The 21,648-nt window shown below is 40.5% G+C and overlaps 1 protein-coding gene across 1 annotated transcript in view; it reads right to left on the bottom strand.

Annotated features, from left to right (window-relative positions):
- The window catches only part of ttll11 (tubulin tyrosine ligase-like family, member 11), a 181,172-nt gene that overhangs the window by 6,645 nt on the left and 152,879 nt on the right, over positions 1-21,648 (bottom strand). Inside the window, exons 7-8 of the mRNA XM_072240034.1 lie at positions 5,453-5,707; positions 4,574-4,680 (exon numbers count right to left, since the gene is read on the bottom strand). Coding sequence (XP_072096135.1) covers positions 4,574-4,680; positions 5,453-5,707 — 362 coding nt within the window. The remainder of the gene's footprint in view (positions 1-4,573; positions 4,681-5,452; positions 5,708-21,648) is intronic.

The raw sequence follows: 21,648 nt of genomic DNA, 5'->3' as shown, positions 1-21,648 counted from the left end.
ATATTTAAGAGGGAGTTAGATATGGCCCTTGTGGCTACGGGGGTCAGGGGGTATGGAGGGAAGGCTGGGGCGGTGTTCTGAGTTGGATGATCAGCCATGATCATAATAAATGGCGGTGCAGGCTCGAAGGGCCGAATGGCCTACTCCTGCACCTATTTTCTATGTTTCTATGTTTCTATATCTATAGCTATCTATCTATATAGATATAGATAGATATATACTTTGATAATAAATTTATTTTGAACTTGAACTTTGAACTTAGTACTCAATGTTATTAAAAATTAAGTGGGGAACAACTTTTGACAATATTGTGTGAAATTAAGCTCAGGAATCAGGAAGTTATTGCTCGAGTTTCCTTGCTCACCTAAATGCTCACCATTTAGAATGTCACTGAAGTATTAATTATTTGGAGATACATCATAATAACTGGCCCTTCTGGCCCAACGAGCCCATGCCACCCAAATGACCAATTAACTCACTAACCTGTATACCTTTGGGATGTGGGAGGAAATTGGGGCACCTGGAGGAAACCCATGTGCTCATGGAGAGAACATAGAAACTCCTTACAGTAAGCATTGGGAATTTAACCTGTTCACTGGCGCTGTAGAGCATTATGCTAACCACGCTACCATGCCATCCCAATCTTCTCTAGACAGAGTGAAGATTTAAGATATTAAATAGGACCATAAAAGTTAGGGTGAAATTTTAACAGTGTAGTATTAAATTCTGCCAAATAGTGTCTTTCACAAAGATTTACTTTGACACTTATGGTCCTCTTTCCTTCAAATTTTAATTATCAGGGATGAGCAACAAAAGCTAATAGCCCACTGTGATTTCTGTGAAGGCAAGTGTTAGCCTTCACAAGTGTTAGCACTTGCCTTCAGTGGGGCCTGGTCCTGTTGGGAGCATGCATTTTAACACTTGATTCTAGGTGTAAACTATCCTAGCAGTGTTTCAAACCTTTTTCATGATTCATGATTTATTTTTGTTGGGAACCTGAATGGGTGCTAGAGAGTTAAATGTACCTATTTTTCACTCTTCTTTGGCTTCTGGGCAGCAATTATTTCACATTCCTTGTTACCCTTGAGAAGGAGATAATGAGCTGCCTTCCTAAACCATGCAGATACTCCCAAGTGGTTGGCTAGGAAGCTCCTGGACTAGGTCCCCTCCATGGACACAAGAGATTTTGCAGAAGCTAGAAATCTTGAATAACACACACAAAATGCTGGAGGAATTCAGACAGCATCTATGGAGGTAAATGAGCAGTCGACAATCCTCGTCAAGTTTGGAAAGGAAGGGAGCAGAATCCAGAATAAGATGGTGAGGGGAGCAAAAGGAGTACAAGCTAGCAAGTGATCATTGAGACCAGGTGAGTGGGTGGGAGAACGTGGATGAAGTAATACACTGGGAGGTGATAGGTAGAAGAGGCAGATGGTTAAGGAAGAAGGAACTGGATATAGAAGACAGTAGGCTATGTTAGAAGGGAAGGAGAACGGGCACCAGAGGGAGCTGATGGAAAAGTGAGGAGAAAATGGGTGAAAGCACATACGACCAAAGTTCGACTTCTATCCTGCTGTTATCAGACTCCTGAACAGACCTCGTGCACAATAAATAGACTCACAATCTAACTCATTATAATCTTGCATTTTATTGTTTGCCTGCACTGGACTTTCTCTGTAGCTTTTACAGTTTATTTTACATTGTTATACTTGAAAAATTTCTACCACTGTGAATGGTACCAGTATTGTAACTGCTCTAGAAAATCTTAGTAAATGGCAAAGCTTATTCAGGGGACAGGTTTTCAGAATTGCAGCTGGGATATTACCTGGTCCCTTAGCTTTTGTCGTATTCAGTGCTCTTTAGTGCAATCCAATTGCTAAGCATTAGTATCTCAAGGAGTCTTTAGTCTGATTAGTTAAGGAAATGCCCACATTTGACATATTTTCCCATAAGCTTCAGAACTTCTACAAAGGGCCAGTGCTGAAGTAGATTTCTAATCATGGTAATTTCAATGCAAAAGCCTATGGAACTCAATTCAAATTTAATTGTCATTCAACCATACATGAACACTCATGAATACAGCCAAACAAGACAGTGTTACTCTGGAGCCAAGGTGCAAAACACAGTATCGACAGTCACACACAGCACAAAGCACACATAGACATACAAGGTAGTAAGCACATAAAGATATCTGTAAAATACAGCCATGCGATAAAACTCCAAGTTTGACCCGTCAATGGGCAAGTACAAATATAATGAATGGGCAATGGTCACTCAGGAAAGTTCTGCATTACTCTCCCGTTTTTTTTTTCTTAATTGATTATTGTATCTTCACAATCTTCCTATATTAGGCACAGTCTTAACCACAGGTAGCGGAAGAAGACAAAAGGCAAAAATGAAGAGAAGACATCTCTTGCCATACATTCAAGGTACGTCTAATTCCCCTGAGAATCAGACAGAGATAGTCTTCCCACCATTTGAGCAGGTTTAAACAGATGTTCAGATACTAAGCATTTCAGGCTGCAGTAGCTATCTAAAATTCTGATTATCAAATCTTCAAAAACCAAAATAAACTTGATTCTTAAATTTCTAAGCTAGTATTATCAGCTTTTATTAAATGTGATAGACAGTGAAATATATAGCTGTGTAACGCCAAGACAGAACAAATAGCATTGCCCCAAGTTCTATCATTCACTGCTTGAAGATTCTTGCTTTGTGATTTTCCAAGCTCAATTGACCAAGACGTGGAACTCAGCTGTGGAAATGAGTCTCTAGCTCAAAGGGATAGACATAGATATCAGTAGAGAAAATTACCTTATATCCATGTATTGAGATAATCACTTCTCAAGGAATTCAGACTGAGGCTAGCAAGTCTTCAGAAATGTTAGTATTTTCTTTCACAAACAAGGGAAAATCTGCACATGCTGGAAATCCAAGCAACACACACAAAATGCTGGAGGAACTCAGCAGGCCACGCAGCATCTATAGAAAAGAGTACAGTCAACATCTCAGCCTGAAATGTTGGACTGTACTCTTTTTCATAGATGCTGCCTGGTCTGCTGAGTTCCTCGAGCATCTTGTGTGTGTTGCTTAGTATTTTCTTTGCCAGCCAAAATCCTATTCCAGAGGGGCAGTGGACATAAACATTCCACAACAGACAAACCATTAGTATTTTTGTCTACTGTTTCTGCAATAGTGCTATGAAGTTTTGATTTTTCTAGTCCTTAAGTGGTATTCCTTCACCACTTAAATATTTTTCACCTTCTCATGTTATTTATTTACTATAAGCAAATTAAGAAAATGTTATATTGGATAAAAGGAACCTTTACAAAATGCAAACTTATAGTAGGACTTGTTTTTGCAGGGCAATGAATTTAAAAAAATAAATCCTGATGAACTAAACTGGGAGAAGTTCCAATCTAATTAACATTTAGACAAGCTTTCAAATTGCCTGAAGGAAGTTGTCAAAAATAAATCAGCGGTCTTCAAACAGCAGACTTTTAAAATCCAGAATAGATTAATCCACTGCATGTTAATCTTTAATGAACTGTTTTATTGAAAGAAAATGCACAACTGACAACTGACAACCTCAGTTTATCAGGTCTGTTTTGAGATCTATACATGACTCTTGCTGAAAGGTAGCATGAACCACACAGGCAATGTTTAATCCTCTAGAATCCCTAATTATATTTATTTATTTATTAATTTTATTTAGAGATGCAGGCCCTTCCAGTCTAACGAGCTGACTGCTGTTTTAACCCTGGCCTAATCACAGGACAATTTACAATCACCAATTAACTTACTAACCGGGACGTCTTTGGAATGACTGGAGCACCCAGAGGAAATCCATGCATTCACAGGGAATACGTACAAACTGTTTACAGACGGTGTCGGAATTGAACTCTGAACTCCTACGCTACCGTGGCACCCCGAAACATTTTACTTATAGGTTAAACAAATTGTACTTAACCAATGTGCATCCTCCATAAGCAGACAAAATTATATAAAAAGCATTCAAATGAGGTGCAAGTTTTCTAGTAACTTCTCATTCTGGCATGATACTTCACAAGAATTTCATCTTCGGAGTCATATTATAGAGCACAGAAACAGGCCTATGCTTTATAATATGTCTCTAAGATGAAATCCTTGTAAAGTATCTGCACCAATTATCAAAACCTCATTTGCCCTAACCCTACACTAACCTTAGCTCTTCTTAAAAAATTCCCACATTGCCACCAACATCCCGTCAGATTCCACCACTTACCTATGCACTAGGGACAACTTACAATGACCAATTAGCCTATCGATCTAAAGGGATACTGAAGGAAATATATGCAGTTCCAGCAAAATGGTGCAAGCTCCACACAGACAGAATCAGAGTCCAGGACTGAACTCAGGTGACTGGAAAAGTGAGGGAGCAGCATTTTATCTATGCTGCACATCCAGTGTTCTATCTCATTACAGTTCCATCTCATGAACCAGCCTTGCATCTGACTGAAGATGTTTACAACAACAAAATGAGATAACAATTTTTCAGAAATGAGAGAAAGAATTGAAGAAAAAAATTATTTACCAGACTCCCCTCGATCTCCACAAATGACGTTCCATCGACGTGCAATATCAATGTATAATATGTCAACAGATGCCATGGGCAGGTTGCTGTTGCTGAGTTTACAGGTCCTACAATATACAAGGATAAACCAGAACTGCATAATTACTAAAAACTGAATGGCAATTTTAAAAATATTTAATTACAATTATGTACTTTGCTGCAAATTAGTAAACCAAGAAATGAATGCTGAATATTAAAACTACTTTCGTTCTATGATTGCATTAAAAACAGTTCACCCCTGCTTCTTGGTTAGAGCTGGATACAGGGTTATGGTCTTAAATCCAATTTATAAAGACTAATGGCATGGAAAGTATAGACCGCAAGGAGTTGATCATGGTCTCATGATCATGATTGCTCTTGGCAAATTTTTCTACATAAGTGATTTGCCATTGCCTTCTTCTGGGCAGAGTCTTTACAAGACTGCCCATTATCAATCCTCTCCTGGCGTCAGTGCTTGCTTAACCAGGACTTGGGAGTTTGGGGTGCTAAGCAGGTGCTACACCTTGCCCCCAAGGGTGACCTGCAGGCTAGTTGGAGGGAATCCACTTGGTTACTCCTTCATAGAGGAGATTGAAGACTCATTTTAAGATTTCCTCACTTATTGGGTGTCTTGCCGAGAATCTTTGTTTGATGAAGGAGTGCTTCATCTGCTTTTTTCAGGGGATTTTCTTACCACATTTTTCAAAAAGTAAAGATTCTACAGATATTAAAACAAACAAATAAAGGATCGTTCATCAAGAGTAGAGGTTATATATTATGCAAATTCTCATTTAATATCTAATACATGACTCATGGCAGTAAAAGTGTGAACATAAAGCACATCTGGAATATTTAACCAACCTAATGAAGGTCCGAAACCCAGTTGCACCAAGTTTCATTGTCCCTTTAATGCCCAGGAATCTGATAAATAGTAGTGCTATTCGTTCCACAATGAGCAGGTAGCTGAACTGTACAGTGTACTTAGGAAACACCTGCTTCAGGCAGAGGGGAGGCCAATTCTGTTCTGTGCCAGATGAAGACTCAGTCTTCCTTTGTGCTTCAGCTTCAGCTACATCATCTCTGTCATTTTCTGCCGAATGTTCAGTAGAGTGTGACCTATATGTTGAAGAGTAAAGTATAATCAGACCATAACACTTAATATATATTGTTAGTACTGAATATATAATGAAGTGCTAAGTTTATTTTATAATAATTAAGCTTAGTACATTGTAACGTTTAAGGCAATATTTAAACTCAGTGGCCACTTTATTAGGTACAATTGCTTGTTAATGCAAATATATAATCAGCCAATGATGTGACAGCAACTAAATGCATAAAAACAGGCAGACATGGTCAAGAGGTTCTGTTGTTGTTCAGACTAAACATCAGAATGGGGAAAAATACGACCTAAAGTGACTTTGACCGTGGAATTATTGTTGGTGCCAGACGGGATGGTTTGAACATCTCAGAAACTGTTGATCTCCTGGGATTATCATGCACAACAGTCTGTAGAATAGTTTATAGAGAATGGTGTGAAAAACAAAAATACATTCAGTGAGCAGCAGTTCTGTGGGTGAAAACAGCTTGTTAATGAGAGAGATCAGAGGAAAATTTCCGGACTGGTTTAAGCTGACAAGAAGGTGATAGTAACTCATATAACCATGCATTACAACATTGGTGTGCAGGAGAACATCTCTGAACGTGCAACACATTGAACATGGAAGTAGCTGGGCTGCAGCAGCAGTAGACCACGAAATGCACTCAGTGGCCATCTTATCAGGTACATGAGGGTACCTAATAATGTGGCCACTGATTGTGTAATGAAACATTAATTTTAGTTTATAATAGTTAAGCTTAGTAATTGTAATGTTTGAGGCAGCATAGATCATATGTAGATCTGTTAGAGTTTAAAATAGATTTCTTGTGCAATGTGAAATTGTTTATACATTCAGAGTAAAACAGAAAGGCCAACCAATCTATCACATTACTACCAAAAATGTTGAAATCTTGTGCTTGTTTAGTAATGAAACAATTCAATTTTAAAATGAGCAAATTAGGAATTACAAGAAAACACAGACAGAAAACTTAGTGAGTAAGTGGGTTGATTTTTCTTTGGTACATAGTGCAGACTGTGGATAATGCATCAATATTCATTACCCTTAAAAGTTTAGGGTCATTAACAGAGGTGGAAGTGTAGTACAGTGCTTTGAACTGAATGATTGAAAAGCTACTTTACTGTCTCTAAGCAGTACTCAAAGGCAAATAGAAGTTGCTTCATGACTATTGACTGTGTCCTGTAGACAATGACAATTTTCTGTCAGGTTAGGAGCTGAATCCAAAATCCCTTGCTTCAACAGATAACGCCTCTGACATTCTATTGCTGTCCAAGTAATTAAACACCTTGACCAGGTCATTTTCTGGTTGATGGCAATTTCCCAAAATGCTGCCTGTGGAGGAAATAGGCAATAGTAATGCCATTGAGAGAGCCAAGAGAGAAATAATGAGGTTTGCTGTTTGAGCAGCTGGTTCCCGGCTGCGGCTGCTGTGTGCTTTGGTTACTTGCCATGTAGATCGAAATGTAACACATCCAAATGGTGGAGAGACTGTCTCTTTGTCTGAGTGTTTATCTAGTGATACAGGCTGTTCAGCTGAACCTCAGTGAGGTTAGATATGGCCTGAAAGCATGGCAGAAGATCTACTCTTCATTATCATCTGCTGTCTTCTTCCTCTTCCTTTGGATTACTACCTGATATGGGAAGATTGTGGCAATATGGGAGTCAATTTAAAATAAAAAGATAATCTCTCATGGTGAAGTGGTTCAGAGCTTCCCAGAAAGGAACCTGGTGTCAATCTGTACAATGCTCTTACTGGTTAGAGACTGTAGTTGGCTCAGCAACACTTCCCAAGAGTATGGATTAGAGGAGGGAGCCATGGATGGAGGGTAAAGACTTTGGTACACCTAAACAGTACATGCTGAACTTGCATTTCACAGCAGACTAATAGGTGAAAGTAATGTGAATTAACTAGGTGTATAGCAATGACCTTGACGATTATAGGGGATTATCGTACATTAACTCAACAGTCAAGAAGTAATAGGCATTTCTGTTGACCAGAATCTTCAAATTTATCATACAAGATTTTTTTTATCCCTTCTCTCCCGCCTCATCCCTTCAGCATTTTGAAGGCACCGTCTTCTTTTCTGAGTCTTGGTCTACTCGTCTGGCCTCGCCTACCATTCCCCATTTTATGGCACTTTCCCATGCAGCTGTCTGAGACACAACATCTATCCTTGTACCTCTTCTTTTCCCACCAGACAGGAACTCAGTTCACTCTCGTGTACTGCTATCTCTGTTCAGAATGTACCCTTCTCTACATTGGGAGATGTAGACTGGGAGATGTCTTTGCAGACCTGCCTTTAACCTGTAGGAGAAAACTTGAGCTTCCAGGAACCTGCTACTTTTAATTCACCATTCCACTCCCATACTGACCTTTCTGTCTGTTATCCAATGTAAGTTTAAGGATTAACACCTAATTTGCCATCTTGCCATGTTACAACGTTCAGGATTCAATATCAAATGTTCCAACTTTGAGCCGTTCATTATTTCTTTTTGTCTGCATTTGAACTGGCCATTTCTCCCTGTCATCATTTTGACTCATAGAGAAACATAGAAACATAGAAAACCTACAGGACCTTTGGCCCACAAAGCTGTGCCGAACATGTCCTTACCTTAGAAATTACCGAGGGTGCCCCGTTATCAAAGACTATTGGAGTGGGATACACAATGCCCTACAAGACATCTTTAAATGTGAAATACACTTACAAAGTAAGACCATATATCTTGGGTATATACCTCAAGAATGGTTGAAAAGAGATAAATATTTAATGAATATACTGCTGGTGGCTGGTAAAAAGACTCTTACCAGGAAATGGTTATCACAGGAGAGCCCAACGTTAATTGCATGGATGGAAATTACAATGGACATTTACAAAATGGAGAAGATAACAGCATCTATTAATCATAAGTTGGAACAATTTGATTTATACTGGAAAAAATGGCTTAACTACATAACACCTCATAGGCCTGATTTTATTCTCACAAATCAATGAATGTGTTGTAAAAAAAAATCACTCCCTACTTGTACATAGTTTTCTCCTTTTGCTTGTTCTTTCTTTCCTCTCTTTTCTATAAGTGTATACCTCAGATAAATATTACGTGGAGATTTGTGGCAAATATGACTATATGATATATATGAACAATATCTGAAATACATCTTATGGAAATGTTTGTTTGATGATGAACTTCAATAAAAAATAAATTACAAAAAAAAAAGAAATTACCGAAGGTTACCCATAGCCCTCTATTTTCTAAGCTCCATGTATCTATCCAGGAGTCTCTTAAAAGACCCTATCGTATCCACCTCCACCACCATTGCCGGCGCCCATTCCATGCACTCACCACTCTGCGTAAAAAACTTACCCCTGACATCTCTGTACCTACTTCCAAGCACCTTAAAACTGTGCCATCTCGTGCTAGCCATTTCAGCCCTGGGAAAAAAGCCGATGACTATCCATATGATCAATGCCTCTCATCATCTTAGAAACATAGAAACATAGAAAATAGGTGCAGGAGTAGGCCATTCGGCCCTTCGAGCCTGCACCGCCATTCATTATGATCATGGCTGATCATCCAACTCAGAACCCCGCCCCAGCCTTCCCTCCATACCCCCTGACCCCCATAGCCACAAGGGCCATATCTAACTCCCTCTTAAATATAGCCAATGAACTGGCCTCAACTGTTTCCTGTAGCAGAGAATTCCACAGGTTCACCACTCTCTGTGTGAAGAAGTTTTTCCTAATCTCGGTCCTAAAAGGCTTCCCCTCTATCCTCAAACTGTGGCCCCTCGTTCTGGACTTCCCCAACATCGGGAATAATCTTCCTGCATCTAGCCTGTCCAATCCCTTTAGGATCTTATACGTTTCAATCAGATCCCCCCTCAATCTTCTAAATCCCAACGAGTACAAGCCCAGTTCATCCAGTCTTTCTTCATATGAAAGTCCTGCCATCCCAGGAATCAATCTGGTGAACCTTCTTTGTACTCCCTCTATGGCAAGGATGTCTCTCCTCAGATTAGGGGACCAAAACTGCACATAATACTCCAGGTGTGGTCTCACCAAGGCCTTGTACAACTGCAGTAGTACCTCCCTGCTCCTGTACTCGAATCCTCTCGCTATAAATGCCAGCATACCATTCGCCTTTTTCACCGCCTGCTGTACCTGCATGCCCACTTTCAATGACTGGTGTATAATGACACCCAGGTCTCGTTGCACCTCCCCTTTTCCTAATCGGCCACCATTCAGATAATAATCTGTTTTCCTATTTTTGCCACCAAAGTGGATAACTTCACATTTATCCACATTAAATTGCATCTGCCATGAACTTGCCCACTCACCCAACCTATCCAAGTCACCCTGCATCCTCTTAGCATCCTCCTCACAGCTAACACTGCCACCCAGCTTCGTGTCATCCGCAAACTTGGAGATGCTGCATTTAATTCCCTCATCCAAGTCATTAATATATATTGTAAACAACTGGGGTCCCAGCACTGAGCCTTGCGGTACCCCACTAGTCACCGCCTGCCATTCTGAAAAGGTCCCGTTTATTCCCACTCTTTGCTTCCTGTCTGCTAACCAATTCTCCACCCACACCAATACCTTACCCCCAATACCGTGTGCTTTAAGTTTGCACACTAATCTCCTGTGTGGGACCTTGTCAAAAGCCTTTTGAAAATCCAAATATACCACATCCACTGGTTCTCCCCTATCCACTCTACTAGTTACATCCTCAAAAAATTCTATGAGATTCGTCAGACATGATTTTCCTTTCACAAATCCATGCTGACTTTGTCTGATCATTTCACTGCTTTCCAAATGTGCTGTTATCACATCCTTGATAACTGACTTCAGCAGTTTCCCCACCACCGACGTTAGGCTAACCGGTCTATAATTCCCCGGTTTCTCTCTCCCTCCTTCTTTAAAAAGTGGAGTTACATTAGCCACCCTCCAATCCTCAGGAACTAGTCCAGAATCTAACGAGTTACACTTAAGACCCAGTTTTTAAAAAATTTATTTTGTACAGCCTGGCCTGCTGGGCATGTAACTCAACCTTACAAAGAGCACCAAATTATACAGATATTGAAGCTTAATCTGATATTAGCTGCTACTTGGAAACACAAGAGACTGCAGATGCTGGAATCTGGAGCAAAAAAAAATGGTGACAAAGGCTGAGAGGTAAGAGAGAAAATAAAAGGCTGCAGATTATAGAATCTGGTAAGCAAAGTGAAGGACCAAATAAGGGATGGGTTGGACATAGGATCACAAACACAAAAATGGTGTCACCCAAATGGAATATGACCTTTTCTTTTAGTTCGCATTTGACTTCACCCTGGCAGTGAAGGAGGCTAAGAACACTGTCTATTTAAATGCTATTTAACTGTTTACTACATCAGATATATTCCTTTCTTCTACTTACTCCTCTCCCACCTTCTTTGCAACATAATTTGCTTTCTCCTTTTTATTTCCATTTCTGAAAAAAGGGCATCGTTTCTTTTACTGTCGATGACCTGATTAGTGTTTCCAGCATTTCGCTTTCATTTCTCAGCACCACATACCCATCAATCCTTCACTTCATAAACCCATGAGAAGCCTACATTAAAATCATAGGAAATCGGAGTAGGAATAGGCCATTGGACTATTGACCTTGCTTCACCATTCAATAAGATCATGCCTGGTCTGGCAGGGTACTCAACTCCACCTACCTATTTTTTCTCTATAATCTATAATTCCCCTACTATGCAAATATCTATCTGTGTCTAAGTTGTGACGAGAGTACACATAGATTAAGATGTTAACTGTCCTGTGCTGGCACCAGTGGGATCAGCAGTTGGTCTGCCACCTGTCTTCAGGAGAAAGAGAGATAAGGAAAACAATGGAGCAGCATTTGGAGATGTTAATTAAGGGACGGAAGGAGAGCTGTCAAGATCGGCCCCCCCTTTGAACCCTGAACTGACTGAAGTGATGGACAGGCAATACCCCAGCAGGGGGATAAAAAGGGACAGGTTCGCTAAGGCACACACACACGACACCGCGAGGTAATGAGACACTGGAAGCGGTGCATCTCCCACAAGTCGGTGGGAGGTTTTGGAGGGCTGCTCGCGGGACCAAGCCATAGACACACAGGGTGGAAAGGCACGATTGGCGGGAACCTGGTGTGTGTCCGCCCTTGCCTGGGTGCCAGGTTCACCGCAGAGAAATGATCATATCTGGAAACAGAGGGGTCATGGTCAGTGACCTCAGAATACATCACAAAGGGCTCGGCTGAAAGCTGACTGCGAAGAATATCGAAGGTCTGTGTGGAAGCCGTTTGAATATTCATTCGTTTTTGCTCTCTCTCTCCTTCCCCCCACTGTCCATCTCCCACGGCAGTGATTACTGTGAACTGAACTGAACTCAATTGAACTGAAGTTTGTGTCACTTTGAAACTGGTCATTTACCCCCAGACGACGATAGAGCTTGATTGATCCTGTTATCCTAATTCTGTGTATATGTGTGTTCATCATTGCTGAACTGTTGCATTTGTTATCCTTTTGATTGGAGTACTGTGTTGCTTGTTTCTTTAATAAAACTTTCTTAGTTCTAGTAATCCAGACTCCAACTGAGTGATCCATTTCTGCTGGTTTGGCAACCCAGTTACGGGGTACGTAACAAAGTATACCCCATAATCTTTAATTTCCTACCACGAAAATATCTAAGTATAGATATTTGGAATATTTTGGAAATGTGCCATATTTTTGTTATGACTCCAATTTTAGCATCTGATACTTGATTTCTGCATTTAAAATGATAGCAATCTTATTCTGTAATCTTGCAGTTTTTCCAGCAGATAACAATTTTAATCTGCTTTTTTTGACCAGGCAGTGTCCAATGACATTTTTGGAACAGTTTTGCCAGCTCAGCCCCCACTCTCAGAGCTGGATCCTGTCACAGATTCTAACATTTCCCACCAATTTTGAGTAGGAATTCCACTGGTTTAAATTTATAGACAGTTTATGCTGCCTTCACTCGTGACCTGCCTTCTAAAAATCCATTTGCAGCATGGCAGCTAAGAAATTGAAATGAATCAGCAAACTTTTATTTTTTTTATTATCTATTTAGAAGGCTAATTGTTCTTAATATCCTTGCCAAGGCAAATCCTTTGGTTGCACAGCTTGTGGTTTCTTGCTCTTTAAATTCCTCACTCCCACATGTTGGCTGTCCAGAACTGCTGATCTCACTGAAATTTGGAATAACTTCACAATAATGTGAAAACATAAGGGACCACAGATGCTGGGATCTGGTGCAACAAACAATCTGCTGGAGGAACTCAGGGGGTCGAGTAATGTCTGTGGGGTGGGGGGGAGGGGAAGGAATTGTTAACATCTTGGATCAAAACCTTTCATTGGGACTGAGAATAGAAAGGGGGAGGTTGGCTGGTGTAAAGAGGAAACGGAATGATGAGACAGGGGCTTGAGATGTTTAGTGGAACGAGAAGAGAAAGTGAACAATAATGGGCAAATTGAGTCGGTTCGGGGATGGGAGGGGTGGAACTGGGAGATGATAGATGGAGGCAGACAAAGAAAAAGAGGAAGATGGAGCCAGGAGGCGATAGGGGAGGGTGAAGATTGGCAACAGCTGCTAGAAAGTGCCTTAGTCTTCCAGCTCCACCCCACCCCACTCCTACCTGCCTCCATCTGCCTATCGACATTCATCCTCTCCCCTCAGGCCACTGTAACATCACTCACCCTCTTCATTGTGGCCATCTCCCTCTCTAATCTTAGTCCTGATGCCAGGTTTCAACTCAAGATATTGACAATTCCCCTTCCCCCAACTGCCTCCGCAGATCCCTCTTGACCCACTGAGATCCTCCAGCAGAATGATGCTCACAATAATGTGACCCCGTTTTTAGGACAGAACTCAACACGCATATCCCCAACATCCCCACTTCTATGTGTATTTGAATTCTAAACGTAATTATATGGAGCTCTAGCTCTTTCTGACATCCAATACAGATTTCATTGTATTTGATAGAACTTGGGTCATTTTTCTGTATGAAATCTTACAGCATCAGCAGAGAGACAAAGCTATACCACATTAGGAAAAACTCAATTTTCTCGTAAGTGATGGAATACAAAATACTCGCTACAACTCTGTAAAATTCCATCCATGAGAACGAGGATCTGTATTTTTCTTAGTGGGGAGCAGCAGAAATTGCTGGAAAATAGAAAGCAGAATTAGTAATTCTGCTTGGAGTTGGAAAGCTATCAGAATAACTAAGAAATCCCACAGGTACGTTGCTAGGCAACAATGGCTGCATTTGAACCAGAATTTTACAATCAAATGACAACGAGTTTTCCTCTAACTATGCCTATAGGTTTGCCCATAGATTAAGGTATCTTGTCATTTTTAAATGTATTTATATACAGAATGTGGATGTTGCTGAAAAGGTCAGCCGTTTTTGTCCACCCCTGATTGCTGCTGAATTGAGTAGGTATTTCATAGCCATTTACAATGGGATCACAGAAGTGCCAGATGGGTACCAGTGACAGATTTCCATCTCTGAGGAATATTTAGTAAAGGAGATGTTTTTCTCGCTTAAGTAATAATCTAAATGCCCAGTGATCACCATTACTGTTACTGGATTTGTAGTCCAAATGACTTAAGGGGAAACTCTTTTACACAAAGGGCAATACCTTTGAGGAATCATGCCGGAGGAAGTGGTTGAACAATAACAACTTTTAAAAGACAATTGGACAGATACATGGATAGGAAATGTTTAGAAGGTTATGGGACCAGCTTGGATGGGCATCTTGGTTGGTGTGGACCAGTTGAGCTTAGGTTTCTGTGCTGTGCTCAAATGGCCGCAGTCAATAGAGTCAGAGACTCTACCACCAACGTCACTGTATATGTCCAGGACAAAGAAGCAGGCAGAAAAAAAAAATCACTGTGGACACTACTCACACAGCAAGCTACCTTTTCCAAAAGCTCTTTTCTGGAAAACACTCATCATCATCAGCCTGTGCTGTTTGTGTGATGTAGTCAATCACAGACTCATGACCATGATTGGTCTTGGCAAATTCTTCTACAGAAGTGGTTTGCCAAAGCTTCTTCTGGACAATGTCTTTACAACACAGGTGACCTCAGCCATTATCAGTACTCTTCAGAGATTGTCTGCCTGGCATCAGTAGGATAACCAGGATTTGTGATTATAAGCCAGCTGCTCATACAACCATCCATCACCTGCTCCATGACTTCACACGACCATACTCAGGGTGGGCTAAGCAGGTGCTTCACCTTGCACAAAGGTGGACTGTGGGCTATCAGATGGAAGGAGCATCTTACACCTCCTTTGATAGAGACATATCTCCATCCTGCCATCCAGGAAAGCACTATAGGGCTATTAAAACAAAAAAATCTTATCACTTAAAAAGATTCTCCCCTAGGCAGTTAATCCGATCAATCATTTTACCTAGACCCCCACCTCTTCTATCTATATTACCTTAGTCACTGCACTGCGAACACTTTAAACCACTTTTTATAATGCTAATTACAATGCAAATACACGATTGTATTTATGAATTTATGCACATTTTATTCCATATCCATACTTTAACTGGTTGACAAGGTTACTACTGGCAACCATCTTACATCTTATAAAAGAATTGTCTCCATCCTTGGCACCTGGATAAGATATAGTTTCATTTCCATGTGTCACAGGAAAATCATCGCCAGGATTCTGCTCAACAGCCCTCCAACTCCATATGGGAGAGAAGATGTTCCCCACATTTCTGTATTGATTCAATCCATATAGAGACACAATGGGCATGCAACAACTCAAGGAAAAAGCAGAAAGTAGCACCAATATTCAAAGTTCAAAATAGATTTATTATTAAAGTACATTTAGGTCACCGTATACTACTGTGAGATTAATTTTCTTGCAGGCATTCATAGCAAATACAACAAACAAAACAAGCTAAAGGATAATAATAAATATAGAGAACATGAGATGAAGAGTTCCTGAAAGTGAGTCTGCAGGTTGTGGGAACAGTTCAGTGTTGGACTGAGTGAAACTGAGTGAAGTTATTCTCCCCTGGTTCAAGTGCCTGATGGTTGAGGGGTAATAACCGTTCCTGAACCTGAAGGTGTGGGTCCTGAGTTTTCTGTACCTTCTTCCTGATGGCAGCAGGGAGAAGAGAGCATGACCTCGATTGTGGGGGTCTCTGATAATAGATGCTGCTTTCCTGTGACAATGCTCCACCTAGATGTGCGCAATGGTTGGGAGGGCTTTATCCGTGATGGACTGGGCATATCCACTACTTTTTGGAGGCTTTTTTTGTTCAAGGGCATTGGTGTTTCCGTACCAGGTTGTGATTCAACCAGTCAATATACTCATCAATGCATTGTCAAAGTTTTAGATGACATGCTGAATCATCCATGGTATGATTCATATACACATGCAACAATACATCATTATTTTGATGAAAGCCTTTGACTCTTGCAAATATGAGGGGCTCTGGGGAACCCTCCTCAATTTTGGCTGCCCACAGAGATTTGACTTTATGGTATGATTGCTTTTTGTTGGCATACAAGCTGTGACCCTAATCAACAGATTCATACTCAGTTCAAAACAGCGTCAAGCAAGGTTGTGTCATCACCTCAACAGTTCTTTCAATTTTTCTCGCTGCAGGAAGTGGCTCACTTCCAAAATGTTTCTCTGCATGGAGTTAATCTACACGCAGCAGCCACTTGATTAGGTACCTCCTGCTGCTGCAGCCATCCGCTTTGAGGTTCGGAGATGCTCTTCCGCACACCACTGTTGTACGCGTGATTATTTGGGTTTTTGTCAGCTTCCTGTCAGCTTGAACCCATTGGCCATTCTCCTCCAACCTCTCACTAACAAGGTGTTTTCACCCCCAGATCTGACACTCACTGGATTTTTTTCTGTTTCTTGCACCATTCTCTGTAAACTCCAGAGACTGTTGTGTATGAAAATTCCAGGAGATCAGAATCAGGTTTATTATCACCGGCATGTGTCATGAAACTTGATAACTAAGCAGCAGCAGTTCGATGCAATACACGATAATATAGAAAGGAAAAGAAATTACAGTAAGTACATATATGTACATTGAATAGATTAAAAATAGTGCAAAAACAGAAATAATATATATTACTAAAAAAGTGAGATAGTGTTCATGGGTTCAATGTCCATTTAGGAATCGTATGGCAGAGGGGAAGAAGCTGTTCCTGAATTGCTGAGTGTGTGCCTCCTTCCCGATGGTAACAATAAGAGGTCATGTCCTGGGTGATGGGGGCCTGAATGATGGACGTTGCCTTTCTGAGGCACCATTCCTTGATAATGTCTTTGGTACTATGGAGCCTAGTACCCTAGATGGAGCTGACTAATTTTACGACTTTCTGTAGCTTTTTTCGGTCTTGTGCAGTAGCCCACACCCCTGTACCAGACAGTGATGCAGCCCGTCAGAATGCTCTCCACAGTACATCTATAGAAGTTTTTGAGTGTTTTAGTTGACTAACCAAATCTCTTCCAACTCCTAATGAAATATAGCCTCTGTCTTGCCTTCTTTATAGCTGCATTGACATGTTGGGACCTGGTTAGATCCTCAGAGATCTTGACACCCAGGAACTTGAAATTGCTCACTCTCTCCACTTCTGATCTCTCTCTGAGATTTGGTTCATGTTCCCTTGTCTTACCCTTCCTGAAGACCACAACCAGCTCTTTTGTCTTACTGACACTGAGTGCAAGGTTGTTGCTGCAACATGACCCAATTAGCCAGTACATCTCGCTCCTGTACACCCTCTCATCTCCATCTTAGATTCTACCAGCAATGGTTGTATCATCAGCAGATTTATAGATAGTACTTGAGCTATACCTAGCCACACAGTTTCTAGCATCGACAATCATTCCACGGTCAAAGCCACTCAGATCACATTTCTTCCCCATCCTGATGTTTGGTCTGAAAAGCAACTGAACCTCTTGACCATGCCTGCATGTTGTTATGCATTCAGTTGCTGCCACAAGACTGGTTGATTAAATATTTGCAATAACGAGCAGGTGTACAGCTGTACCTAATAAACTGGTCACTGAGTGTATAGGGATAAGGGGGAATAGTTCAACCTACTTTGCTCCTCTCTAGAATCGAAGTCACGTTAACCTCAGAAGTGGAACTGTATATACAAACACGTTTTCATACATGTACATTTACAGGCTTGAGTTCCAAATTGTTGTCAACTTGCCCATTGAAACATATGAAAAATATGTACCTTGCAACTTGTAAAAAACATCCTGTACCAGCTAACTCCCACTGTTAAAATAGATATCCATCAATAAACAATCATGATGAGAATCTGGCAAATGTTTCTCATTGTCTACCTCTAAGCAAAAACAAACACGGATGATGCATTTAATTTTAAATGCAATGTGCCAGTGCAGGCTTTGCCATCTGAGGAAAGGTTCACAACGATCAAGATCACAAACCCAGTACAAAATACTGGGCCTACTGGGTTCTGTGTCCATAGCTTTTGGCATGCTTCTAAGACATGGTCTTCTCATAGTAGGCACCTCATAAGTACCGGAGAGGTAGTGTAGAGACAATGCTAATTCCACAGCATCCCCAACATCAAGGCCCCAGCTGCAATCCACTGGCTTTGCTGAGCAAGCTCTGTCATAGCATGGGATTACAAAGTAGATAAAGGAAAGAATTCAAAGATATTTTCAAGATTCAAGATTGTTTAATGTCATTTTCAGTACACAATTGTAAAGGAGAACGAAATAATTGTTACTCCAGATCCAATGGAGCATAAAAAACACAATAACATAAAGAACAGAATAATAAAAACACACAGAATAAATATAAGTACATAAGATAGCTTATACATATATTGATTGTATGTCCACAAAGTGAAACTAGGCACAGGAGTGTCTGCACATTAGTTGGCTTACAGGAAATGATAAATTGTGATAGTGGGAGTGGGTTAGTGGTGGAGGTGCTGATCAGACTTACTACTTGGGGAAAAGTAACTGTTTTAACTGTTTTTAGGCCAGGTTTAGATGTCCTCAAATCTGAGGACTCAATTTTTGGTTCGGATTGTTGTTGTTTGCTTCAATTGTTTGCATGATTTGTGTTTTTCTTCCTTTCTCTTGCGTATCAGGTGTCAGTCTTTTATTTTTATTTTTATTCTTTTCTTCTTTAATTGGGTTCTTTCACGTTTCTTGCTTTGTAACTACCTATGAGCAAACAAATCTCAAGGTTGTATAATTTATACATTCTTTGACAATAAATGTACTTTGAACTTTAATGTAACCTTCTTCTTGATTGGAGTGGGACAAACAGTCCATGAGCAGGGTGGGTGGAATCCTTCATGATGTTACTGGCCCTTTTCTAGCACCTTTCTGTATATACAACCATAATAGATAGATAGATAGATAGTTTATTGATCCCAAAGGAAATTACAGTGTCACAGTGGCATTACAAATGCATAGATATACAGTGGTATGCAAAAGTTTGGGCACCCTGGTTAAGATTTCTGTTACTGTGAATAGTTAAGTGAGTAGAAGATGAACTGATCTCCAAAAGTCATAAAGTTAAAGATGAAACATTCTTTTCAACATTTTAAGCAAGATTAGTGTATTATTTTTGTTATGCGCAATTTTAGAGTGAAGAAAAGGAAAGGAGCACCATGCAAAAGTTTGGCACCCCAAGAGATTTGAGCTCTCAGGTAACTTTTACCAAGGTCTCATACCTTATTTGGCTTGTTAGGGCTATGGCTTGTTCACAATCATTGTTAGGAAAGGCCAGGTGATGCAAATTTCAAAGCTTTATAAATACCCTGACTCCTCAAACCTTGTCCCAACAATCAGCAGCTATGGGCTCCTCTAAGCAGCTGCCTAGCACTCTGAAAATTAAAATAAATGATGCCCACAAAACAGGAGAAGGCTATAAGAAGATCGCAAAACGTTTTCAGGTAGCCGTTTCCTCAGTTCGTAATGTAATTAAGAAATGGCAGTTAACAGGAACGGTGGAGGTCAAGTTGAGGTCTGGAAGACCAAGAAAACTTTCTGAGAGAACTGCTCATAGGATTGTTAGAAAGGCAAATCAAAACCCCTGTTTGACTGCAAAAGACCTTCAGAAAGTTTTAGCAGACTCTGGAGTGGTGGTGCACTGTTCTACTGTGCAGCGACACCTGCACAAATATAACCTTCAAAGAAGAGTCATCAGAAGAAAAACTTTCCTGCATCCTCACCACAAAATTCAGCGTCAGAAGTTTGCAAAGGAACATCTAAACAGGTCTGATGCATTTTGGAAACAAGTCCTGTGGACTGATGAAGTTAAAATAGAACTTTTTGGCTGTAATGAACAAAGGTATATTTGGAGAAAACAAGATGCAGAATTTCATGAAAAGAACACCTCTCCAACTGTTAAGCACGGGGGTGGATCGATCATGTTTTGGGCTTGTGTTGCAGCCAGTGGCACGAGGAACATCTCACTGGTAGAGGGAAGAATGAATTTAATTAAATACCAGCAAATTCTGGAAGCAAACATCACACCATCTGTAAAAAAGCTGAAGATGAAAAGAGGATGGTTTCTACAACAGGATAATGATCCTAAACACACCTCAAAATCCACAATGGACTACCTCAAGAGGCGCAAACTGAAGGTTTTGCCATGACCCTCACAGTCCCCCGACCTAAACATCATTGAAAATCTGTGGCTAGACCTCAAAAGAGCAGTGCATGCAAGACGGCCCAAGAATCTCACAGAACTAGAAGGCTTTTGCAAGGAAGAATGGGTGAAAATCCCCCAAACAAGAACTGAAAGACTCTTAGTTGGCTACAAAAAGCATTTACAAGCTGTGATACTTGCCAAAAGGGGTGTTACTCAGTAATGATCATGCACCGTGCCCAAAGTTTTGCTTCGGGCCTGTTTCCTTTTTTGTTATTTTGAAACTGTAAAAGATGGAAATAAAAAAGTAATCTTGCTTAAAATATTAAAGAAATGTGCCATTTTTAACTTCCCACACAAAATGCTGGTGGAACGCAGCAGGCCAGACAGCATCCATAGGAAGAAGCACAGTCGACATTCTGGGACGAGACCCTTTGCTTGAATTTCCAGCATCTGCAGATTTCCTCATGTTTTCAACTTTAACTTTATGCCTTTTGGAAATCAGATCATCTTTTACTCGCTAAGCTATTCACAGTAACAGAAATTTTGACCAGGGGTGCCCAAACTTTTGCATGCCACTGTAAATATTAGAAGAGAAGTAGAAATAATAAAAAATGTTACCACAAACAGTCTAACAAAAGAGGTCATCATTTCCTTGGCTATAAGATGGCAGTAGGGTGGTGCTAGTGATGCATTAGGCAGTTTTGACCCTTGTAGAGCCTTCTTATGTGCCGATTTGCAGTTTCCAGACCATGCAGTGATACAGCATGTTAGGATGCTGGATCATGGGAGTACCCCAGGATGTTGACAGTAGTGGATTTGGTGAAGGCAATGTCAATGAACTTCAAGAAAAACTACTTGGATTCTTTCTTGTTGGTGATGATCATTGCCTGGCCTTGTCAAATATTACTTACTCTACACATCAGACATGGAATTTTTCATTGGTTGGGGAATTGAACATGGAATTGAGTATTGCGCAATCTTCAGCAACTATCTCCACTTATAAGTGGAACAAGACCATTAACGGTGCAGTTGAAGATGATTGGTACTAGGACCACTGCACTGAAGTGCAGTGTCATTGGATTTGGATGACTAACTTTCAGCAGACCTTCTGTGAGGTTTAACACCAGCTATGGGAGTGTTTTATCTTTGATGTCTATTGATTTCAGTTTTCCAGACCTCCCTGATACCACACTCACTCTCATCCTGTAATTATTTAAATTAAATTCTCCAACTGTGATAGCATTTGACCGCACATTAGTGGATCTAGGAACTCAACCTTT

Source organism: Mobula birostris, chromosome 22 (genome assembly GCF_030028105.1).
Source record: "Mobula birostris isolate sMobBir1 chromosome 22, sMobBir1.hap1, whole genome shotgun sequence".
In the NCBI taxonomy this organism is placed as follows: Eukaryota; Metazoa; Chordata; class Chondrichthyes; order Myliobatiformes; family Myliobatidae; genus Mobula; species Mobula birostris.
Note: the sequence above shows the minus strand (reverse complement) of the source record. Positions and strands in the feature narration are given on the sequence as shown.